This window comes from Mercenaria mercenaria, unplaced genomic scaffold, assembly GCF_021730395.1.
Source record: "Mercenaria mercenaria strain notata unplaced genomic scaffold, MADL_Memer_1 contig_657, whole genome shotgun sequence".
NCBI lineage: Eukaryota > Metazoa > Mollusca > Bivalvia > Venerida > Veneridae > Mercenaria > Mercenaria mercenaria.
Window position 1 is genome coordinate 42,540 of NW_026463545.1, and position 20,503 is coordinate 63,042.

A 20,503-nucleotide genomic window follows, 5' to 3' on the forward strand; every position below is an offset into this window, starting at 1 on the left:
ATCAAATAAGTGGTACGTTTGAATATACAATTTGGGAAAAAAGATATGGTCAGACATAGGACTCGAACCCACAATCCTTATATTGGCAGCTAAACGCTTTGTCCGCACAGCTACCTGCACATGCGACAGTATATCACTTAAAAATTATATGTATGTAATGTATATATCGCTATTTATGTTCGGAAACCGAAAATTAATTTACGGAGATATACGGAATATTCATGAGTGCCAGGTCAATACTTACGGACAATAACGGCGGGCAGTTAACCTAACCAATGTTTCTGGATTCTGTACCAGTACAAACCTGTTCTCCGCAAGTAACTGCTAACTTCCTCACATGAATCAGAGGTGGAGGACTAATGATTTCAGACACAATGTCGTTTATCAAATAGTCACGGAGAACATACGCCCTGCCCGAGGATCGGACTCACGACCCGCGATCCGTAGACCAACGCTCTACCTACTGAGCTAAGTGGGCTGGCTGATAAACTTGGTTAATAGTAACAATTATAAAGGTATGCCTTTCATTTTAATCTTCTGTATTTAATGATGAAGTGAATGTTTAATATTGGTTATTGGTTAAAGTATTTTATCAATAAAATGCCATACTAGTAATAATATTTTTTTTTAAATCTGAAACTGAACAATATGGTCTGTTTTCCATCTATTAGGATAAAATAAATTATATAAATTGCTCAAAAGAAACAAAAAATACAAACTATACATCACCATATTAGTGCCCCTCTGAGGTGAAAACTAGCGTCTATTAATACATTAATTCTTAAACAAGAAAATTCCAGTTTGTCCAAGTCAGATACGGAATCGGTCTAGCCAAACTAGAATTCTAGTTTGGTCTAGGCAGATCCGGAATCGGTCTTGACCAAAGTAGAATTCTAGTTTGGTCTAGACCAATTCCGGATCTGTCTAGATTCCACTTTGGCCTACGACATATATATATGCCGCCATGCTCGCACTTAAAGGATAGTGATATTTTTTATTTCAGAAAGATTGAGATACCAGTTTGTTTGTTTTGAGTTTAACGCCATTTTTCAACAGTATTTCAGTCATGTAACGGCGGGCAGTTAACGTAACCTGTGTTCCTAGAATCTGTACCAGTACAAACCTGTTCTCTGGAAGTAACTGCCAACTTCCCAACATGAATCACAGATGAGGACTAATGATTTCAAACACATTTTCGTTTATCAAAAAGTCACGGAGAACATACGCCCCGCCCGAGGATCAACGCTCTACCTACTGAGCTAAGAGACCAGAGCTGCAATAGATAAGCTACTAGAGTCATATCATTGCATACTGACTGAACTGAATCGAGTATTCTTAAACAGTATACTCAATTATTTTTATTTCAATTGCGTTATCGTGCATTTCAGTTCAAATTTCTAAACAATGAATTCATTTGCAATTTTAACTAATTGCAATTTACTTTCCGATTTCTCTTCTTTGGGAAGCATCCCTCGTAGACAACTATTTCCCCTTACAAATTCATCTGTCAAAAACATTTTATTCTTCCGTCTGTCGAAAGTTTTTTAAAATTTTTAGTGTTTTAGTGTTGCATATTTTTTAGAACGTAATATTCAACGAAATATTTGTAAAAAGCATAGTAAATATCGTCGACGTAATCTATTTTGTTAGTTAGTCCTCAAAACTGTTTTGAGCTTTAAAACTTTCATTTGTCAATCAAGTGCAATAATTTGTAACACTGTTTTCAGAATGACGCGTGTCACCATCTATCCGTCATCTATGTAACTATCTGAATTACAGGAGAAGCAATGACAGCGTGACGTAATTTACAATCTGAATTCTGTGTGATTTTGAGTTCAAGCTCTGGTACACAAACGTCAAATAGGATACTGTGTATTTTTGATTTTTGATTGCTATCCACGCCGATTAACCCCAGATTGAGCAGAACTCAACATTTAAACAATTTAGAGACATCCGCGGATGTGTTCATACGGCGACACATAAAGCCAAATTCTGGATTAAATTTTGATAAATAAGTTTTCGCAGACGTATACGTGCATATTTGAAATCATCGGAGGCAAATTCCTTGGTTAATTGCTACTGTTAGTTCATCAAAAGTGTTTGGAGACCACCCCTCAAGTAAACTTTAATTTTGAAAATGTATATAATATTTATAACTATATGACTCTACTGAATTGTTCAGAAACAATGGGAAATACTTTATACAAAGGTAAGCTTCTTTGAGAATAGGTATTTCTGTCTAATATTACGTGTGCATCGATTGTCAACGTTCTATGTTTTAGAAAATATCAAACTTCTTTTTCAAAAGTATTCTTTCGTTAACTTTGCTTTGGTTTCACTTTCATTTTGCATTTTGCTCTTCTCCTTAGTCTTAACAGCTCAGTATACATTTGGCCTATGAGTCGTAAAAACATAAAACAAAAATTCCCTTGTGGGGCAGTTTCAAAACACTTGACTTGAACCTTACACACGAAAAAAGTGTTATCTGACCCAACGCACTTATATGATTATAACAGTTTGAAAAAGTGTGATTTCTTGAACACTCCGAATCAAGAATTGTTGACATAAAATAAGTATTAGAGACGTTAGATGATAAACCTTATAGTGTGTTGTTTTACGGGAATGGACCTGCCTACTCCGAGCCTCGCGAAAATCTTACTGCAGTTGATATGCGTAAGCTAACAGAGTACATTTTAAGGTTGCAGATCTTAGTAACTTTGTAGGGATTGTCAGCAACATTTGTGAACTTTCCTTTATTTGTAGGATTTGCAGGATTGGAAACACGGCTTATTTAATTTGTTTTAGAATCCTTGTAATTGTTTAAAAATATTTGTAGAACGGGTCACTAGAATTTTAAAGTTCTTCAATAATCAAAAATGCAATTTTAACTCGACCCACTCATTTCTTCAACAGTTGTGACAATATTTTAATAGAATATCTATTTTCATAACGTTAAAGGCCACCAATCGTTTTCCCGTAGAATTTCATTGTTACATTGTGCCGCGTACGGCGTTCCATAAATCTAAACGTATATGTAATATCAAATTTATTTTTTCAAGAACTACCTTAGTTTCTCCTTAAAAATCATGGACGAAAAATGTAGGAATAGGGATACCTTTAAGTATTTTTCTCTTTAAAAAGGGAATCCACTGTTTACATCATTTGCATAGTGGGAAATAGTTTTTTATGAATCTGTTTTGTCAGTACTCACCACATGCTGTAATTGTGTTAATATGTATAATCAAAGAACTACAAGATAGTGAAAAAGATTGCCTTTTGTAAAATCTCCCCTTGGCATTTATGTAACTTACCAATATAAATAATGCGTGTTCTATGAAGACCTGATTCCTTCACCGATGATTATTTTTTGAATGTATATATAGACCTTGAGCTGACAATAACCACCCCCCCCCCCCCCCCCCCCTCTAGGGATATTTCTACGTTATGATTTTCTTAAAGCATATAATGTGAGCTATCATTCCAGTAATTCTGCCATCTGGCAGTCGGGTTCTTTTTACGTTACAGCCTACTTTATACGTTACCATTAATAATTTCCAGAAAATACTGACTGGCATTACGGTAAGCCATAAATGGCTTACTAGCTACACAATATGTCAATATATAAAGACAGAATATACAGATTTATATTTTGCAGGTAAAATTGACACTTATAGGCATGAGCTTTACGTTATCAAATGTACGTTACCAAAAATTGTAACGAAAATAGAAAATATAACTATGTGATTTTATATTTTATTTGGAGTGTCTATGTCAAAAGTGTTATAAAATGAGGTTGTAATTATAAGAGAAAAGAGCTTGACATAATTATATCGGTTGTAAAATATTTCTGATTATTACGAAAAATAAGCGGTAATGTATAATAAAGAAGATAAAATAACATAATGTTGACAATATGAGTTTCAAATTTATAATAATTATTTCTTTTAAAGTCTAAAAATATTTGGGATAAGGTAAAATATTTTGTTTAAACAGATATGTAACATGTACAAATTCCATAAATATGTATTATATATTTTAAAACATATAAATATATCACAAATTAAAAATCTATGTAACAAAATAACTAATTAAATAAATTATATATAGTTTTCTTCAAACTGAATTTACAATCAAGATTACCAAAGAATCATTTTTCATGTGAAATGAAAGTGATTTCATTAAGTGGAAAATAAAATGAAATGAAATGAAATGAAATGAAATGAAATAAATAAATAAATAAATAAAAATTTGAAATGATTTGCAGAGAGTGAGTGCTCAAACTTGCTTCATATATATGGCACCTTCGAATTATTCATTCAATGATAATGTTACAGTCCAGCATATGTTAAAAACGTCAGTAGATGCAAAAAATGAAGTTGGCCAGAAATATACTATAGTGACATGTGACTCGGCTGTTGTTAAGAATGCATATTCTTTGGTTCTGCAGTCTAGAGATGGACTTGGTAATAATTGTTAGAATTGGTGTCTTCACACAATCTGCTCTATATTTGGGCCTGTAAGAAAATTAAAGAAGGGCAATGGTCTTGCAGAACTTGTAATAGAATCAGGTATTTGTTCTAGTGGTTCACTTGATAAAGTATTACCAGGTAAACGCTACAACCATACCCTAAATGTACACAGGACTGTAATAGAAGCTCTTGAGCGTTTGCTTCTATGTAAGTTTGAAGAGATAGAACCCCGCAATGAAAGCATTTCAAGAGACACTAATATTACAGAAACGGACTGAAAGTCCATGCAAAGAAAAGGTGTTTGAAATAATAACTCTGCTGAAGCGTATTTCAACAGACATGAGCAGTTCAAATCAGAAATCAGAAAGGGTGAAAGTCGCAAAACTGCTCAATTTTGGTTAATGTATGTAGATGCAGAAGAGCTACTTCAAAGAAATGATTTTAGTGCATCTAGGTCTTCTGTACCATCATTGAGAAATGCTGTAGATATTACTACAGAGCAGACAATTAACAGACATGCAAGGTCTTAGGTTGGCACACTTTGTTTCAATAGAAACTATGCTGCATATTTCCACTTCTGCATGACACGTCATTACAGAGCCAGGTATGTTGAAGCAACACTTCCGAATGCAGACATACATAGAGAAGACATGTCCGACCACAAAGAAATATAACCTGCTCAGATAGGTATGAGTGAAGAAGAAGTTAAGGGTGTTATTATGGTATAGAATCATTAACGAACCCATTCCAGGCTGAAAAAACAACAAAGATGAAATTTACTGTGTGTCGTCTGGTATTCCTGCGAAAGCAGAAGTCGCTCGTGACCTAAAGTCAACTGAAATAGGTGAAAAGACAATGGGTGGATTATCAAAAGAAGATTGATTGAAAAATCAGTTCCTTTCCAAGACCACATTAAGAGAAGAAAACTTAAAACATTTGCCACAGCTGAAGTTAAAAGGAAAGTAACAAATTCTCAAAACAAAATACTACAGATGAGAGCAGAATGTAACGTGCATGAACAGTTGGTACTTTTGGCTGTTCAGCACAACATAGATCTAGAATTGACACTTCTGCGACTAGAATGCCAATGAAAACAGATAAGTCAAAACTGCTTAACGTAACGCAATGCTGCAAAGCTTAGTAACCATCACTACAACATTTCAAGACGTAGCCAAAGCTGTGTTCAGTCAAGTACCTAAGACAGCTCGTGTCGATTTTGTAACTGATACTTACAGTCCCCAGTCGATCAAATCATATCAGCGTAGAAGACGTGGATCTTCTCCAAAATTCTTACTTGTCAGGAGAGAAAACCAAAGTACCACGTGACTGAAAAGCATTCATGTCAAATAGTGAAAAAAACACAGTTGATCAATCTAATTTTCGAACAATGAAAATGTGATTCCTACGCACCAAAGATGAAGAGAATACAACTGTATTTTGTCAATGGTGAAAAGTGTTATTTACTCACAAGTGAAGATGGGAACAAAGTTCAAGCTCGACCATATATACCAATGTTTCTATACAAAGGAACAAGCAGACACATGAATAATATTCATTGCGTAGATATCAGTACTACTAGCACTACAAGAAAGGCAAAAATCAAAGTTAGATCCCCAGATACAGACGCGTTTTTGTTGTATGTAATATCTTCAAAAACACGAAATACTGTTTTATTTTACACTGGAACAGGCAATAAGAGATGCCATTTAAATGCTCACAACACATTTATAAGCAAAGGAGAAAGACTCTGCTCAATTTTGCCTGCAATACACTGTCTGACTGGTTGACACAACCAGTGCTTTTGTTTGCACAGGGAAAGTAACACCTCTCAAATTTGTAGAGAAAAACCAGGTGTATGTTGCAACATTAGCCGAAGTAGTTCATACAAATCACTGATCTGATGACCTCTTTAACGGCATCGAAAATATTGTCTGTGCAATATATGGATTAAAGAATACAATAACATCAACAAACTTATATATGACATGTTTCTTGCAAAGTATCGAGTACATGCTGGAAAAGTCCCGAGTACATATAATGGTATGAACATGAGTCTATTTCCACTGTGCCAGTTGTCATCTAAAATGCACATAACACGTGTGAACTATCAATTTACCCAATTCTACCAAAAGTAGATGAAAGTGGATAGAAATTTGGATCAGAAAGTCTGTTGGAATATGACTGGTGTTCCGATAATATAATGCTTCAAGAACAAGCTGAAATTATTTGTTACACATCAGCATCATCTGACTCTGATAACTCTTATGATGACTATAAAGAAGTAGAGATGACAGTGATTATGACGACATAGGTGACTGAACCCCGCAACTTAATTGTTTCTCAATTTTGATTGATGTGAATTTATTTGGTTAAACAGAGACGCGGTTGTAAGCGTGTATTTTTAGTTACTAAAATACACATTCAGTAACGTATCGTAGCGTAGGTTACAATGTCAGTAGTGTGCATTTTTATATCAAACTAGTTCAAACTTGATAAGATACTCGCATTATCTAAGTTTGAACATCATTATAAGGATTACAGAAACAATCTTTTGACTGAGAAATGAAAATTTTATATCATGAATTTTAATGACGTATATAATAATGGTAACGTATTTGTTCTTAAAACTGTTGAACGATAAATTCTTAAATACTAATGTGATGTGTATCTGAAAATACAATACTTTAGACATATCTGATATTTTCTGACAAATAAACCTATTGAATTAATTGAACGTAAATTACAAAATGGATTGATCGATTTAGAGAACAAAACTAAGCGGGAACATTGACAAAAGCATATTCTGCGTATTACTAAACCCACTTGCTAATGATTTTGGTTGTTTCTACCATATAAATCACCACATTTCAGTTATATCATTTTTTAAATAATTGTTAAGGTAACGTAAATAACAGGCTGTAACTCATAAAGAACCCGCTTGCCAGATGGCAGAATGCAGAAATATGATCTACATACAAGGGGCTTCAATAATAATGGGGTCTACAAAAATCCCTAGAGGGGCGGGGGAGGGTTTCACCTTCCAGCTCTAGGCCTAATAGATCTACGTGTAAGATCTGTTTTATAACGTCAGATAATTATTAAGCATTTATGCTTTCTTTATCTATCATATTTGCACTGCAACTTATTTATTGGGCTATAACTATAAATGCATCACATACATAAACTAAACCTGATATGCGAATTCTTATCTTGGTGGTGAGTGTTGTATACTTGTCTATGACCTTGAGTTAAAAGTTATTATTTAGAGCAGTGATTGACAGATGAACGAAACTAAGACAGAGCAGTAATTGACAGATGAACGAAACAAAGACATTGTCTCGCTCTATACTAAGGCTGGATGTTATCAGAATAATACGTTACATTACAGACGATAAAGATTTTGCCTTTCCAAGCGGTGTTCCAGCGCCTTGGGAAACGCATGGTGGCGAGGATGTAGCTATATATGCACAGGGACCAATGGCTCATTTAATTCACGGAGTTCAAGAGCAGAATTATATCGCCCACGTAATGGCTTACTCGTCATGAATTGGACCATATCAGGGAAACGATTGTGATATAGAAACAAGAAACGCAGAAACAAGTTCTGCAAATAGATTAGTAAACTGTTATGTAGTCTTCTTACTGTTGACAATATTCAGCAGGGATCCTTTAGTTTTTATTTCGATTTGTTAGTTAAAGCTACTCGTCTGCGCGTTTTAAATGAACATTTTTTTCCCTGTCAATTATGTATACAATGTGGATACTGTGAAACTGACGAGTGGTTCAAACTTATTGACACATGCTTTTTGTCAGGATATCCTAACAAATAATCAAAATACAGTGCAGAAGGTAATGCTTTTGAAATAATGGAGAAAAAGTTTTTACCAATTACTAACATATTTTTCAATGTTATAGATTCTACGCTAAACTTGGTGGAAATGAATATTTCAAATTGGTGGCAGGTAGCTTTGACAGAAATACATCGCCAATGGTTTCATCTACTTCTACTGGACCATATCGGAGAGATGACTGTAACCGGGTTCTGCACCTCGTACTCATTCACACGCCTGTAAATGGTGTAATTCTGATTTCATTAATTTCATTCTTTTGCCCTTGATGTCCGTTCATATGTTTTTAGGTGATGTCTGTTTACCATTATGTTTTCTCTCATTATCATTATCATGGTGTATACGAGTTATAACTCTTCTCAGAGTTCAAAAGTAGCTATAGGTCCTGTATCTATGATCTATGTTGTTATATTGTCTGGTCCTTCGGGATCATTAATTTCAATTCATTTAGATTTGAAAATTGAATACTGCTTAAGCCGGTGCTAGAGGGCGTGAGCAGAGTTGCATTTTCCAATACTGCTCGTGAACAGACTCAATCAAACCGAGTCTGTTTTCACTGTTTGCATTGTTCTCGGTGCTTCCGAGGGATCTACTTTCCAGATTACATTTCTACCCATAAATGTATTCTATGCAATACCGGTATCATCATATACAGAATAACATACTTGTAATATACTTTTATTTGAGTAATGTTATTAACAAGCATTTCATGTACATTTAAATCAATAACTTTGTGTAATAGAAGAATAATAGAAGAATAATGTAAACAACTTCTCTGTTATTTTATGTAACTCGAAAAATACCGACAAAAATCGCACGGCCGGGAATAAGTTAAAGTTGAAGATTTAATGAGCTATATCTGTGAAGTTTCCATTTCCTGTTTTACACAAAGGTTAAATTGCTGTACGCAGATAGTTTCAACCAGGTATTCATACACAGCTAGAGAAGGTCCTGAGACTCGATTAAACACAAAAAATGTTAGTTGCTGGTGTAACAATATATATATATATATATATGTATTTCCAACTGAGTAAAGAGAACCAGATGAGTAAAAGTCCCTCCAGCAGGTGTGATTTGTGTTTTCCTACACCACCACAACAATATGGCTTTTAATGTAGTAAGAACTACGTTCCTATTACCTACGGAATTCCGTTAGGGCCATCGTCTTTGAATGTGTTGATCTGAAATGTGATACTCGATAGTACGATAATGAAAACGCAAAATCACGAAACTACGATAACGAAAACTTGACAACACGATGATGATAACGCGATACTACGATAACGAAAACGCGATAATACGATAGTACGATGATGATAATGCGATATACTGTCGTATTTTCACCATCGTACTGTCGAGTTTTCACCGTCGTACTATCGTATTATCGCGTTTTCGTTATCGTAGTATCGTGATTTCGCAATTTCATTATCGTACTATTGCGTTATCACCATCGTACTGTCGCGTTATTACCATCGTACTGTCGTGTTATCGTCATCGTACTGTCGAGTTATCACCATCGTACTGTCGCGTTATAACCATCGTACTCGCGCCTTCCGGTGCCCACGCGCATAGAAGCATTTCGCCTCCTGTGTTCTGGTTTCTATTTATCTTTTTATTTAAGTACTGTTGAAATTCAAAGTAATTTCTTTTGCTTGCTTATGGGTTACCATGATCAGGGCGTTTTTTTTTTGGTCTGACATGGATATTTTCACAAATATGATGATGACTATTTTTACAAATATGATGGTTTTTATTTCTACAATGAAAAGCAAATGCATGTCTTGTAAATCTCAAGTTATCGATGTTCAATTCCGTAAGAAGCATAACAACACTGAAATCGGAGCATCGCAAATATTCGAAGAATATTTTTTTGCAATTTTCATGGCACATATTTTCATTTTTATGCATCAAAGTCTGGCAATTTTTCTGCAAAAATAAAATAAAAAGTAAAACGGTTTACAACCAAAGTGACAGAATTAACGCCCCTTTACCCAGACATTTTATTTATAATTTTACAGGAATGAGAAATGCAGTAAAATCATATCTGCACAGCATTCTGAACCTGTTCACGTTTTGTCTGCTTAAATTCATTTTCTGTAAATGTCTCTTAAATTGACGAAAGCTGAAAAAGTATGCAAAAATGAATGGTTTAATTATGTTTTTCTTTTGACTAACTAGCAGCTGTAGCTATAGGAGGATCATCAATAAAAATCATGATTTTCACACACGAACACCCGCGTTCGAATCTGCTTATCGCCCTATCGCTAGAGCAGGAGCTGTAGTTCTAAAAGCATAACTTTTTAACTTCTAATTTTTAGCATGCACATGCGCACCGAAAGGTGATGGTGCGATAATTTAGGGATATCAAACATACCGAGGTAGAACTATATAGAATAAATAATGAATAAATTCGGGACCGGGCGAAGAGTTCGAGCGATACCGCGTGTTCGTAAGATCCGAGTTCGAGCCATTGAAGTTCAACTGTACTGATAATTCTAAATTACTGATATTCTAAATTTATTTTGTGATATATGGACGAGGCGAAATGTCTCCGAAATAAAGGGGTAACTGGACAGAAAATTCGTCAATCACCATGATAGACATAGCGGGGAAAATTTAGTACTGATAAATAAATCGGTAACTTCGATAATAATGACATGAAACATCCAATAACTAGACATTTGCGAATTAAGTCTACGTGGAATGTGAACACCTAAGACGATCGATTTTTCAAGGGGACCGTCTCAACATGATAATTTTAATTTATGTTTGGTAGGAAAACATTCCTGTAATTATGGTAAGGTCTGGCTTATTACGCCACCGCACAGGATAAGATTTGGATTTGTCTGTCCGTCCGTCTGTTCGTCGGAGAAATGTTTTGTTATACATATTGCAAAAAGTATTTGATCTAGCGTCATAACACTTTCCTGAAATGTTCTTTAATATTTTAAGTTGCGCATCTGCGACAAAGTTGAAAAGATGAGCTAGTCTGATTACAATGTATCCGTATTCCATCGTCGTCGTCATCCGACATGAAAAAAATCTAAACTGGGTCCGCTGGGATCAAAATGAAGGTCAGCAGGTAAAACATTGTGAAAACTGTAGAAACGTAATATCTTGCGTCTCCATTCCTTTGTTGTTATTATACGCCCGAAGGGACGTATTTTGGGATACCACAGGTGTTCATCTGGCCGTCTGTCTGTCTGTGTGTCCATCTGTCCGTTAGCAATTTCGTGTCGACTCCGCTCTGTAACTCGTGAACCCCTTGAAGGATTTTAAACAAAGTTGAAACTAAAGGTCTCCACATCAAGACGACGTGCAGAGCGCCTGTATCAGGTGGCTCGCTTTAAGGTCAAGGTCACGCTTAGGGGTTAAGGTCATATGACTTTGTTTCGTGTCCGCTCTGTAACTCTTGATCTGTTTGAGGGATTTTAAAGAAAAATTGCACAAATGTCCACCACATCGAGTCGACGTGCAGAGCGCATGTTTTGGATGGCTAGCTACAAGGTCAATGTCACACCTAGGGGTCAAAGGTCATATAACTTTGTTTCGAGTGCGATGTGTAACTCTTGAACTGCTTGAAGGATTTTAAAGAAACTTGGCACAAATGTTCACCACATTGAGACGACGTGCAGAGCGCATGGCTTGCTTCAAGGTCAAGGTTACACTTAGGGGTCAAAGGTCACATGACTTTGTTTTGTGTTTATGTTGCTTTGCATTGCGGTGCTCTTGATTTTATTTGGCAGATCCCTTTTTTGTTCACTTACAATACATTTTTATTGAATAAGTTCCCTTTTATGTTACTATAGATAGGTTATTTTGTAACTTTTTTATTATTGGCCGTAGGGAAAAACCGAGACCACTTTTCTGTGGTACAACATGGATGGTACCTGCAAAGTTAAGGTGTATTTTGACATATCTGTACCTGGTAATGATTTTTAGTGGACTTAGAGCTTTTCGGGGAATTTCTTTCCTTTGTTGTCCTTTTCATTTGGGCTTCAACAGTAAAGTTCTTTAAATTTTGCCCCATCCTCTGATATAACCATTGCCCCGCTTGGCGGAGCACTTGTTATTTCTGTATTTGCCGCGTTAAAGACTTTGTATTCGTAAAACTTTATTGTTTGAATTTGTCAGTAGTGGATGGACGAAGAGATGGACAACTTTTTTTGCTAGATAAATGAACGGACGATATAAAATACAAAATAAAAAATCTTCCCATTTATACTGTACTATGTCATAAACATGAATGAAATGAAATCCATTTTTTGTTGATAGTTTTCAGTTTATACAATCTATCCGATATGTTTTCTTCTACACACAAGGGATGCACAGACATGTTCGGTTCTTGAAAGTCGTTGTCGTGAATGCCTCCATATAGAGCTTACGCTCTTGTAACACTTCAATTCGGCGATTGAATATTCTACAGTTATTCTGTAATGAGATTGTTTCTGTACATTTCCTTTTGTCTCGTCCCACTTTTCTTCGAATCTGCACAGAGGAGAAAGGTGTCATTATGGGGTGTCTATTAGGATATATTTTATCACCTAACAAAAAAGCAATCGTCAGGGAATGGCAAGCCAATGCCTATTTGTCGCATTATTTGAAACTGATGTGCGTCATTTTGATGTCCAAGGAATCCACTTTCAATATATCTTATAACACCCGCATTGTCAACAGTTATTTGAGTGTGCATTGCATGATAATACCGGTGTCCAGAATAATATTGTTCTTGTGGCTCCGACATTGGCCTGTAAATGTTATGTAAAGTTCAGTCAAACGCACCAGCTGCTGCAGGTATCTTACTCCAAATATGACGTAGGTTCCGCCATTCCTCAATCGTCGGCCAAGTTATTAAATGGCCAAGTTTCATGAAGATGCAGTCATAAATGTGGCCTCTAGAGTGTTAATAAGCTTTTCCTTTGATTTGACCTGGTGACTTAGTTTTTAACCCCGGATGACCCAATATCAAACTCGTCCAGGATTTTATTGAGAGTAACATTCTGATCAAATTTCATTAAAATTGGGCCAAAATTGTGACCACTAGAGTGTTAACAGTCAAATTCTTGACGACCACGACGACGGATGGACGACAACGGACGACGGACGCAGGGCGATCACAAAAGCTCACATTTTGCTAAGGGGAGCTAAAAAGTTGGATGTGCAAATCCTAACGTTAAATAAAATTCCTATACAATATCATGACCGTTACGATCGTTCAATACTTTTGGCGATATGTGTAGCATAACTTCTCTCTGATGGACAGAAACACGGAACAAGAGAGCGCGCTCGACTTTTCTCAGTGCTTGACTCTGAATTAGAGCTTTGCCAGTAAACATATTTCCAAGTTAAAAAGGGACATAACTCTGTCAAAATTCAAATCAGAGTAATGGGGATTATTTCTCCGCGTGTAGACTTAGATAGTAAATAAGTATTTTAAGTTTCAAGTCAAAAGCTTTACTAGTAACAGAGATATTTGACTTTATCAAAAATTTTAACAAAAAATTCTAAGTTAAAAAGGGGCATAATTCTGTCGAAATTCAAATCAGAGTTATGGGGATTGTTTTTCCTGGTGTAGACTTTGATAGTAAATAAGTATTTTAAGTTGTCAGTCAATAGCTTTGACAGTAACAGAGATATTTGATTTTATCAAAAACTTTAACCAACGGCGACGCCGAGGCCGACGCCGGAGCGAGAGCAATAGCTCTACCTTTTCTTTGAAAAGTCGAGCTAAAAACAGGCACATCAAAATTTATATCACCTACCGCATAGTGATGATATAATAACTATACACTAATACACGTATATACGTACACACGCGCGCATACACGCATGAACGCACGCGCACAGGCACGCATGTACGTACGCACGCAATAATTTGTGCACTTATTACGCTTTGGCTTTACAGATTAATGTTTCTGAATCTGTCGCATATCTGTGCATATTATATTACATTACATTACATTACATTTTTGTTTTGTTTTTGTAGGGTTTGACGTCGCTCCGACACAATTATATGTCATATGGCAACCTTCCAGCTTCGATGGTGGAGACAGTCGCCAGGTGCTCCTCTGTGCATTATTTCATCACGGGCAGGCAACTAGGAAGAACCACCGACCTTCAGAAAGCTAGCTTGATTGCTTGCTCACAATAAGAATTCAACGCTCCGAGTGAGGCTCGAGCCTATATCGGTGTGGGACAGGTGATTAAAAGTCAATTACCTAAACCACACAGCTTATCTATAAAACTTTCATAAATGACATGAATTCATTGAACAAAAAAAGAAACATAACGAATACATTTTCAAGTATTTATTTGAAGTAAAAATGATATATGGTACATGTATATCATACATCCAACATTGGATTGTCAACTAAGAGACAGAGGATTCGAACTCTGCTAACGTCACAAATTCACCAGTGCTTAACTTCCGAGGGAAAAGATTCAAGAAAGATTCAAATATGATTAAAGCCATTTTTACAGTTTATACAAAATATACTATTATAGTTTATTTCTAAATTTGTATTATGATTTTCAGTGAATTGCTGGAATATATCAGTGAAATAAGATATATCAGTGAAATAAAATTGATATATTTACTGTTTCTTATTACTTTACATATTCTTTCGCATTAAAGTCTAGTTTCATACCAGTGAAATACGAAAAAAGAAAAAAGAAAAATACCTTGAAACAGTGAAAATATCAATTTTGTAAGGGAAATTTCTGAATTTTCACCATTACGATATATCCGTCACTGGAAAGGGACACAACCAAAATTATCACGAAATCTTATTGAAGTATATTTTGCAAAGATTTTCAGATTATCTATAATATAGTGATAGTGAAAATTCAGGAATATCCCTTACAAATTTTACTCTTGAACACCATAATTGACATTCTCACTCTAAAATATTTCTTAAAGTGTTTACTCAGTGAAATTTAGTATAATATAATATCGAAATCAAGAATTCCCTAATGATAATTAACAAAACACAGAATAGTTAAAATTTACATTTGCTAAAATGTCTTACATCCGAGGTGTCTACTCATGTTAGCGGATATTTTAACAGTAGTGCAGTTATTTGGTTAAAACATTCAATAAGATAATACCAGTCATAACGCAACGAAATTTGATTGAAATTTTCATATTTCAATTTAGAAGATCATAGGATCAATTGCATTTTATTTTAATGAAAAGTCTGATAACAATACCAAATGAAAAATAATAAATTGCAGACATTAAATTCTTTGAAAAAAATTAAATTAATAAAAAATTAATTAATAGGTCCATGCTTATCTACAGTTTGCTATGATCCGGAATATGTGTTTGCTAAATTGGACTGAAATAAAATACTTTATGAACACTGCTGTAAGGAGGACATGATGAAACTCTGTATTTTAACACCGGAGTTAGCACATTCTCCATTAAACGAGCGCACAGCTGATGCGTTCCAGCCTTTCAAATAGGACATTTCACATGTGCATGGAATAGAGTCTGTTGTAAAAGTATACAAGTTTGGCAAAGACATAACTGCAACAGGAATGCTTTTGAGGCTTGTTCCAAACAGCATTAATGTTGTGAGTGCATTGTTATTTTTAAAAGCATGAGATGAGATGTACTTGATAGGATTGCTATGTAAATAGAGAGTAACAAGATGGATCAATCCGCTTAGATCATGATCTTCAACAGAAAAAATGTCATTGTTTTCCAAGTAAAGAGTTGTAAGACCTTTCAGCTTATTTAAAGCATTAGGGATTCTTTTGAGTCTGTTCCCCTCAAGCCCTATATAAGTCAATGCGTTATTTCCCGGAATTCTTTCTGATTCGATAATTTCAAGAGAATTGCCATAAAGGTACAAATAAGTTAAGTACGGAAACATATGAAATACATCCGGAAATTTTGTGAGTTTATTGTACTGCATATTTAAACTGGTGACTGTGTTTATTTTTTTTGTACAGTGATCGAAAATTGAAGTTTTATTTTCGTTTAGTTTGGTAAAGTATTGTAAAGTTAAGGTCTGTAAGTTTGGCAGTTGACAAACAGCGTTTGGAACCTTATCAAAATTAGTCGCATGCTGTATATCAAGACTTGTTAGTGAATGCTCAAAGGTCTGAAATGCTTCGGAATTAAGATGAGTGAAGTTTATGTTGTAAATTGTTAAAGACTTCAAAGTGTGTAATATTCTTAGCTCATTTGGCAAAGACGAAAATTCTTTTAAATCAATACCCAATGTCTGAAGGGTATGGCTAATTGGTGACTGAGTTAATACACCCAAAGATTTGAGGTGATTGTCCTGCATGTACAAGGTTTTGAGAGCAGGAAGCTTATATACAGCAATCGGTATACTAGATAAATTGTTATCTTGTAGATTGAGTACTGTGGTAACATTTTCAATGCCACTAAACGCATATCTGCCAATGGTTGATATCTTGTTGGACTGGAGTTGAATTTCGACAGACGTAGCATTAACGGTACTCAGATTCTTAAAAGCATAATTTGGAACCGTTGTCAAATGGTTGCTATACAACTCGACATGTAATGTCGACACATGTCTGTCAGCTTTCATAAAGGGTGGTGTTGTATTAAGACTTTTGCCTTGGCAATAGATGTATGCATACGAAGATCCAGACCCTGAACACGTGCACGGTGCCGGTGCTAGACAGTCATTACCCAGCAGGAAGGCTTCACAGTGGAAGGATATTACAGTGGCAATACAGAAGATCTGAAATGATAAATGTAACATCTTAATTGTACATTGTCATTTGACAGACTTCCGATGCTATTAAATTTAATGCAAACATTATACGTTTGTCTGAAACATGGACTGATAAAGATTCCAACATTAATTTAGATAATTATACATGTTTCATTTGTTATAGAAAATTTAAACACAGGAAGGCCAAACATAACAGTGGAGGCATGGTTATATACATTAAAGGCGATATCAAGCCAGGCGTGTCCATTATGAAAAACCATTTTGATACAATAATATGGCTTAAACTTGATAAAGGCTTTTTCAATTTTGCAGAGGATATGCTTTTAGCCGGTGTTTATATGTGGGGAGTCGATTCCCCTGCTGCAAATTTAATTGATGCTGGTCTGTTTAATTTACTCGAGCAAGACGTTTTTCATTATGAGCAATTGGTTAGTGTTTTACTTGCAGGAGATTGGAACTGTCGTGTGGGTAACAAATCTGACTTTATCAATTGTGACAAAAATATTGCTGATATTGACGGTGATGATTATTTTCCTGATGAACCCCTATGTAGAACCTCAAGGGATAATTTATGTAACGCTCGTGGTGCAAGGCTATTAGATTTTTGTAAAACTACATCTTTAAAGACCCACCACGACCTAGTGACCTACTTTTTTCACTCGCAAAAACTTCATGAAAATCATTCTTGAAATACAGGTAATATACAGTTATACAACAAGTTTTCAGGTGGACAATTTAGGCCATTCCTGAATAAATGTGTTTTGACAACTTCATCTGCAAACTTATTCAGTCAATATCTTTTCAGCATAGTTTCTAAGACATACATGAATAACTATCTTACACTGTAGAAACAAAATGTGATTGAAGTTTCACTAAATACACTGATTTCTGTACATATTGCTACAGATATTCAATAAAATATTAGGACATAACACACATTGTCTTGGCCTTATATATGTCACTGTCAATTTGTAACTAGATACTTGTTATTTCTCATTTCCACCATGCAAAGCATGTATAATTACCATCATGGAAACACAAAAGGATACAGTTATTTTGTGGTGCCTCTTTAAGATTAGCCAACGGGCGATAAGGAGAGGATTTCTCTATTGGAGCTTATACTTATTTCAGCCGGCAGGCATGTAGTACAAAAGATTATTTGTTGTTAAAAGAAAACGACTTTTGATATGGTACAATCTTCTACGATAACCAATTTGACATTTTTAGTGACCATGCTTCATTACAATTTTCCGTGTTTGGGGTCAATCCGCTTTGCGATGATTTAAACAATAAATCATATCATGTATATTATAAATGGAATGATAATTATAGAAGTTTATTTAGAAGAGCACTGTTGGGAAAATTAAATGACTTAACAACATAATAAACGTTAACATAAATAATGTACAAGGAAATCGTTCTATTGATGACTTGATTGTAAATTTTTGTCTGTTAATCTGTAATGCAGCAGATCCGTAAAATTATGACAGCTCCGGGTTTGATAACGAATGCTTTGAAGCAAAACAGTTTTATAAGGAGGAGTTGCATATTTTTAATGTAAACAAAATATTTGAAAATAGGGCCTCTTTGTATGATTCTAAGAAATTGTATAAAATGATTTTGAAAAGAAAGAAGCGAACCTTTTTATTTTATATTCTTCTGTGAAATACTGAAATTTATCAGTGAAAAATAAAATTGATATTCAAGTTCCCTGTTTCAAACAGTGAAAATATCATTTTTATTTTTCACTGGTACGGAACTACATTTGAATGCGAAATGATATGAATTATAAATGATATTTTTCACTGGTACAGAACTACATTTGAATGCGAAATGATATGAATCATAAATGATATGAAATTCCTTGCAAAATATTCTTCAGTAAAGGTAAAGATGTATAAAAATGATGAAAGGATCATAAATATTTACATTATATCATAATAAAATGTCAAAGAAATCAGAAAACGTAATAGAACTATTTCTAGTTTTTCTACAAAGACATCCTGACATCACGACATTATCACGTTATATGCGATGCACGCGACGTTGCGCGGGCAAACTGAATATAATTTTGTTAAAATCATTCAAAATGCATAAAGTAAATAGAAAATTTGTTTGTTTCAGTGTAAGATAGAAATATATTTCACTCGTGAACACCATAATTTACATTTTCACTCGTGGCTGCGCCACTCGTGAAAATATTGCATTATAGTGTTCACTTGGTGAAATATATTTCGATTTTACACTAAAACAAACAAATATCCTCTATATATACAAGAAACTAGCGAACTTAAAGAAACGTAAGCCGCGGTAGTTTTGGCGACATTTCAAATTACATTCTAACACGACCAGCAAATAACCTACATACATGTAGAGCAAAATCTATCTCGGGTTATTCTGCAATAAACCACTCAAGTGCAAATGACGTCATCCGATCCAGGTGCGTAGCACGGTCGTAAAAAGTAGTTACCATTTTTTCTAACATTGTTAATACTAGTATGTCGTGTTAGAATCGAAATAATAAGTTCCCAAGTGTGATTTATTGTAGAATAACCCGAGTTTTTCGTTCTTATGCGAAACAATATATCAATCAGGCCTACGGCCTTCGTGATATATTCTTACGCTTAAGAACTCAAAACTCGGGTTATTCTACGATAAACCACGTCGTTTGGGAACTTATTATTTCTTAAACACTAAAAGACGGGAAGTGATATTTTGTGTAAAGAATTTCAAAAATATTTTTCTGAAATATTTAACAATTATATTAAATCAACAGTAATTGATGAGGTAGAATAATTCAACCAAAATGATTTTAATACAAAAGAACACTATTTTTGAAGATTTGAATATTCCAATTACAAATGAGGAGGTGAGAGCAGCAGCCCGTCGTTTACATCATAATATTTAAAGCTTCTTCTCCTAGTGATAATCTATTAAACGAATATTTCATTGAGTCAATTGATATATTAGCAGGACATATTACATATTTATTTAGCATTGTTTTTGATGCAGGGTATTTTCCTGAACTTTGGACACAAGGTTTTATTGTTCCCCTACATAAAAGGGAGATAATAAAAATGTAAATAATTACCGAGGTATCACTTTACTCAGCAATTTTGGGAAATTATTTAACAGTATATTAAATACGTCAAGAGTAGAAAATGGTTTGAGGATAACATTTTTTTTCAGATGCACAGTTTGGTTTTCCAAAGGGATGTAGCACAGTAGATGCAATTTTTGTTTTACACAATTTGATTGTATAAACGTTAACAGAGAAGCATAGACTTCCATGTGCTTTTATTGATATTAAAAATGCATTTGGTTATGTGTACAGGAACGCCATCGGGATCAAATTATTTAATATGAGCTTTGATGGAAGAATACTGAATATATTCAAAGCTATGTATTCAGTTGTGAAACCATGTGTTAAGCACTGTAATTCTTACTCTGACTTTTTTAATATATCAATTGG

The 20,503-nt window shown here is 34.6% G+C and overlaps 1 protein-coding gene across 1 annotated transcript in view; it reads left to right on the forward strand.

Moving 5' to 3' along the window:
* The window catches only part of LOC123528352 (alkaline phosphatase, tissue-nonspecific isozyme-like), a 33,683-nt gene extending 25,667 nt beyond the window's left edge, over positions 1 to 8,016 (forward strand). Inside the window, exon 10 of the mRNA XM_053536006.1 lies at positions 7,858 to 8,016. Coding sequence (XP_053391981.1) covers positions 7,858 to 8,015 — 158 coding nt within the window. The 3' untranslated portion in view covers position 8,016. The remainder of the gene's footprint in view (positions 1 to 7,857) is intronic.
* Positions 8,017 to 20,503: the final 12,487 nt, after the last annotated feature.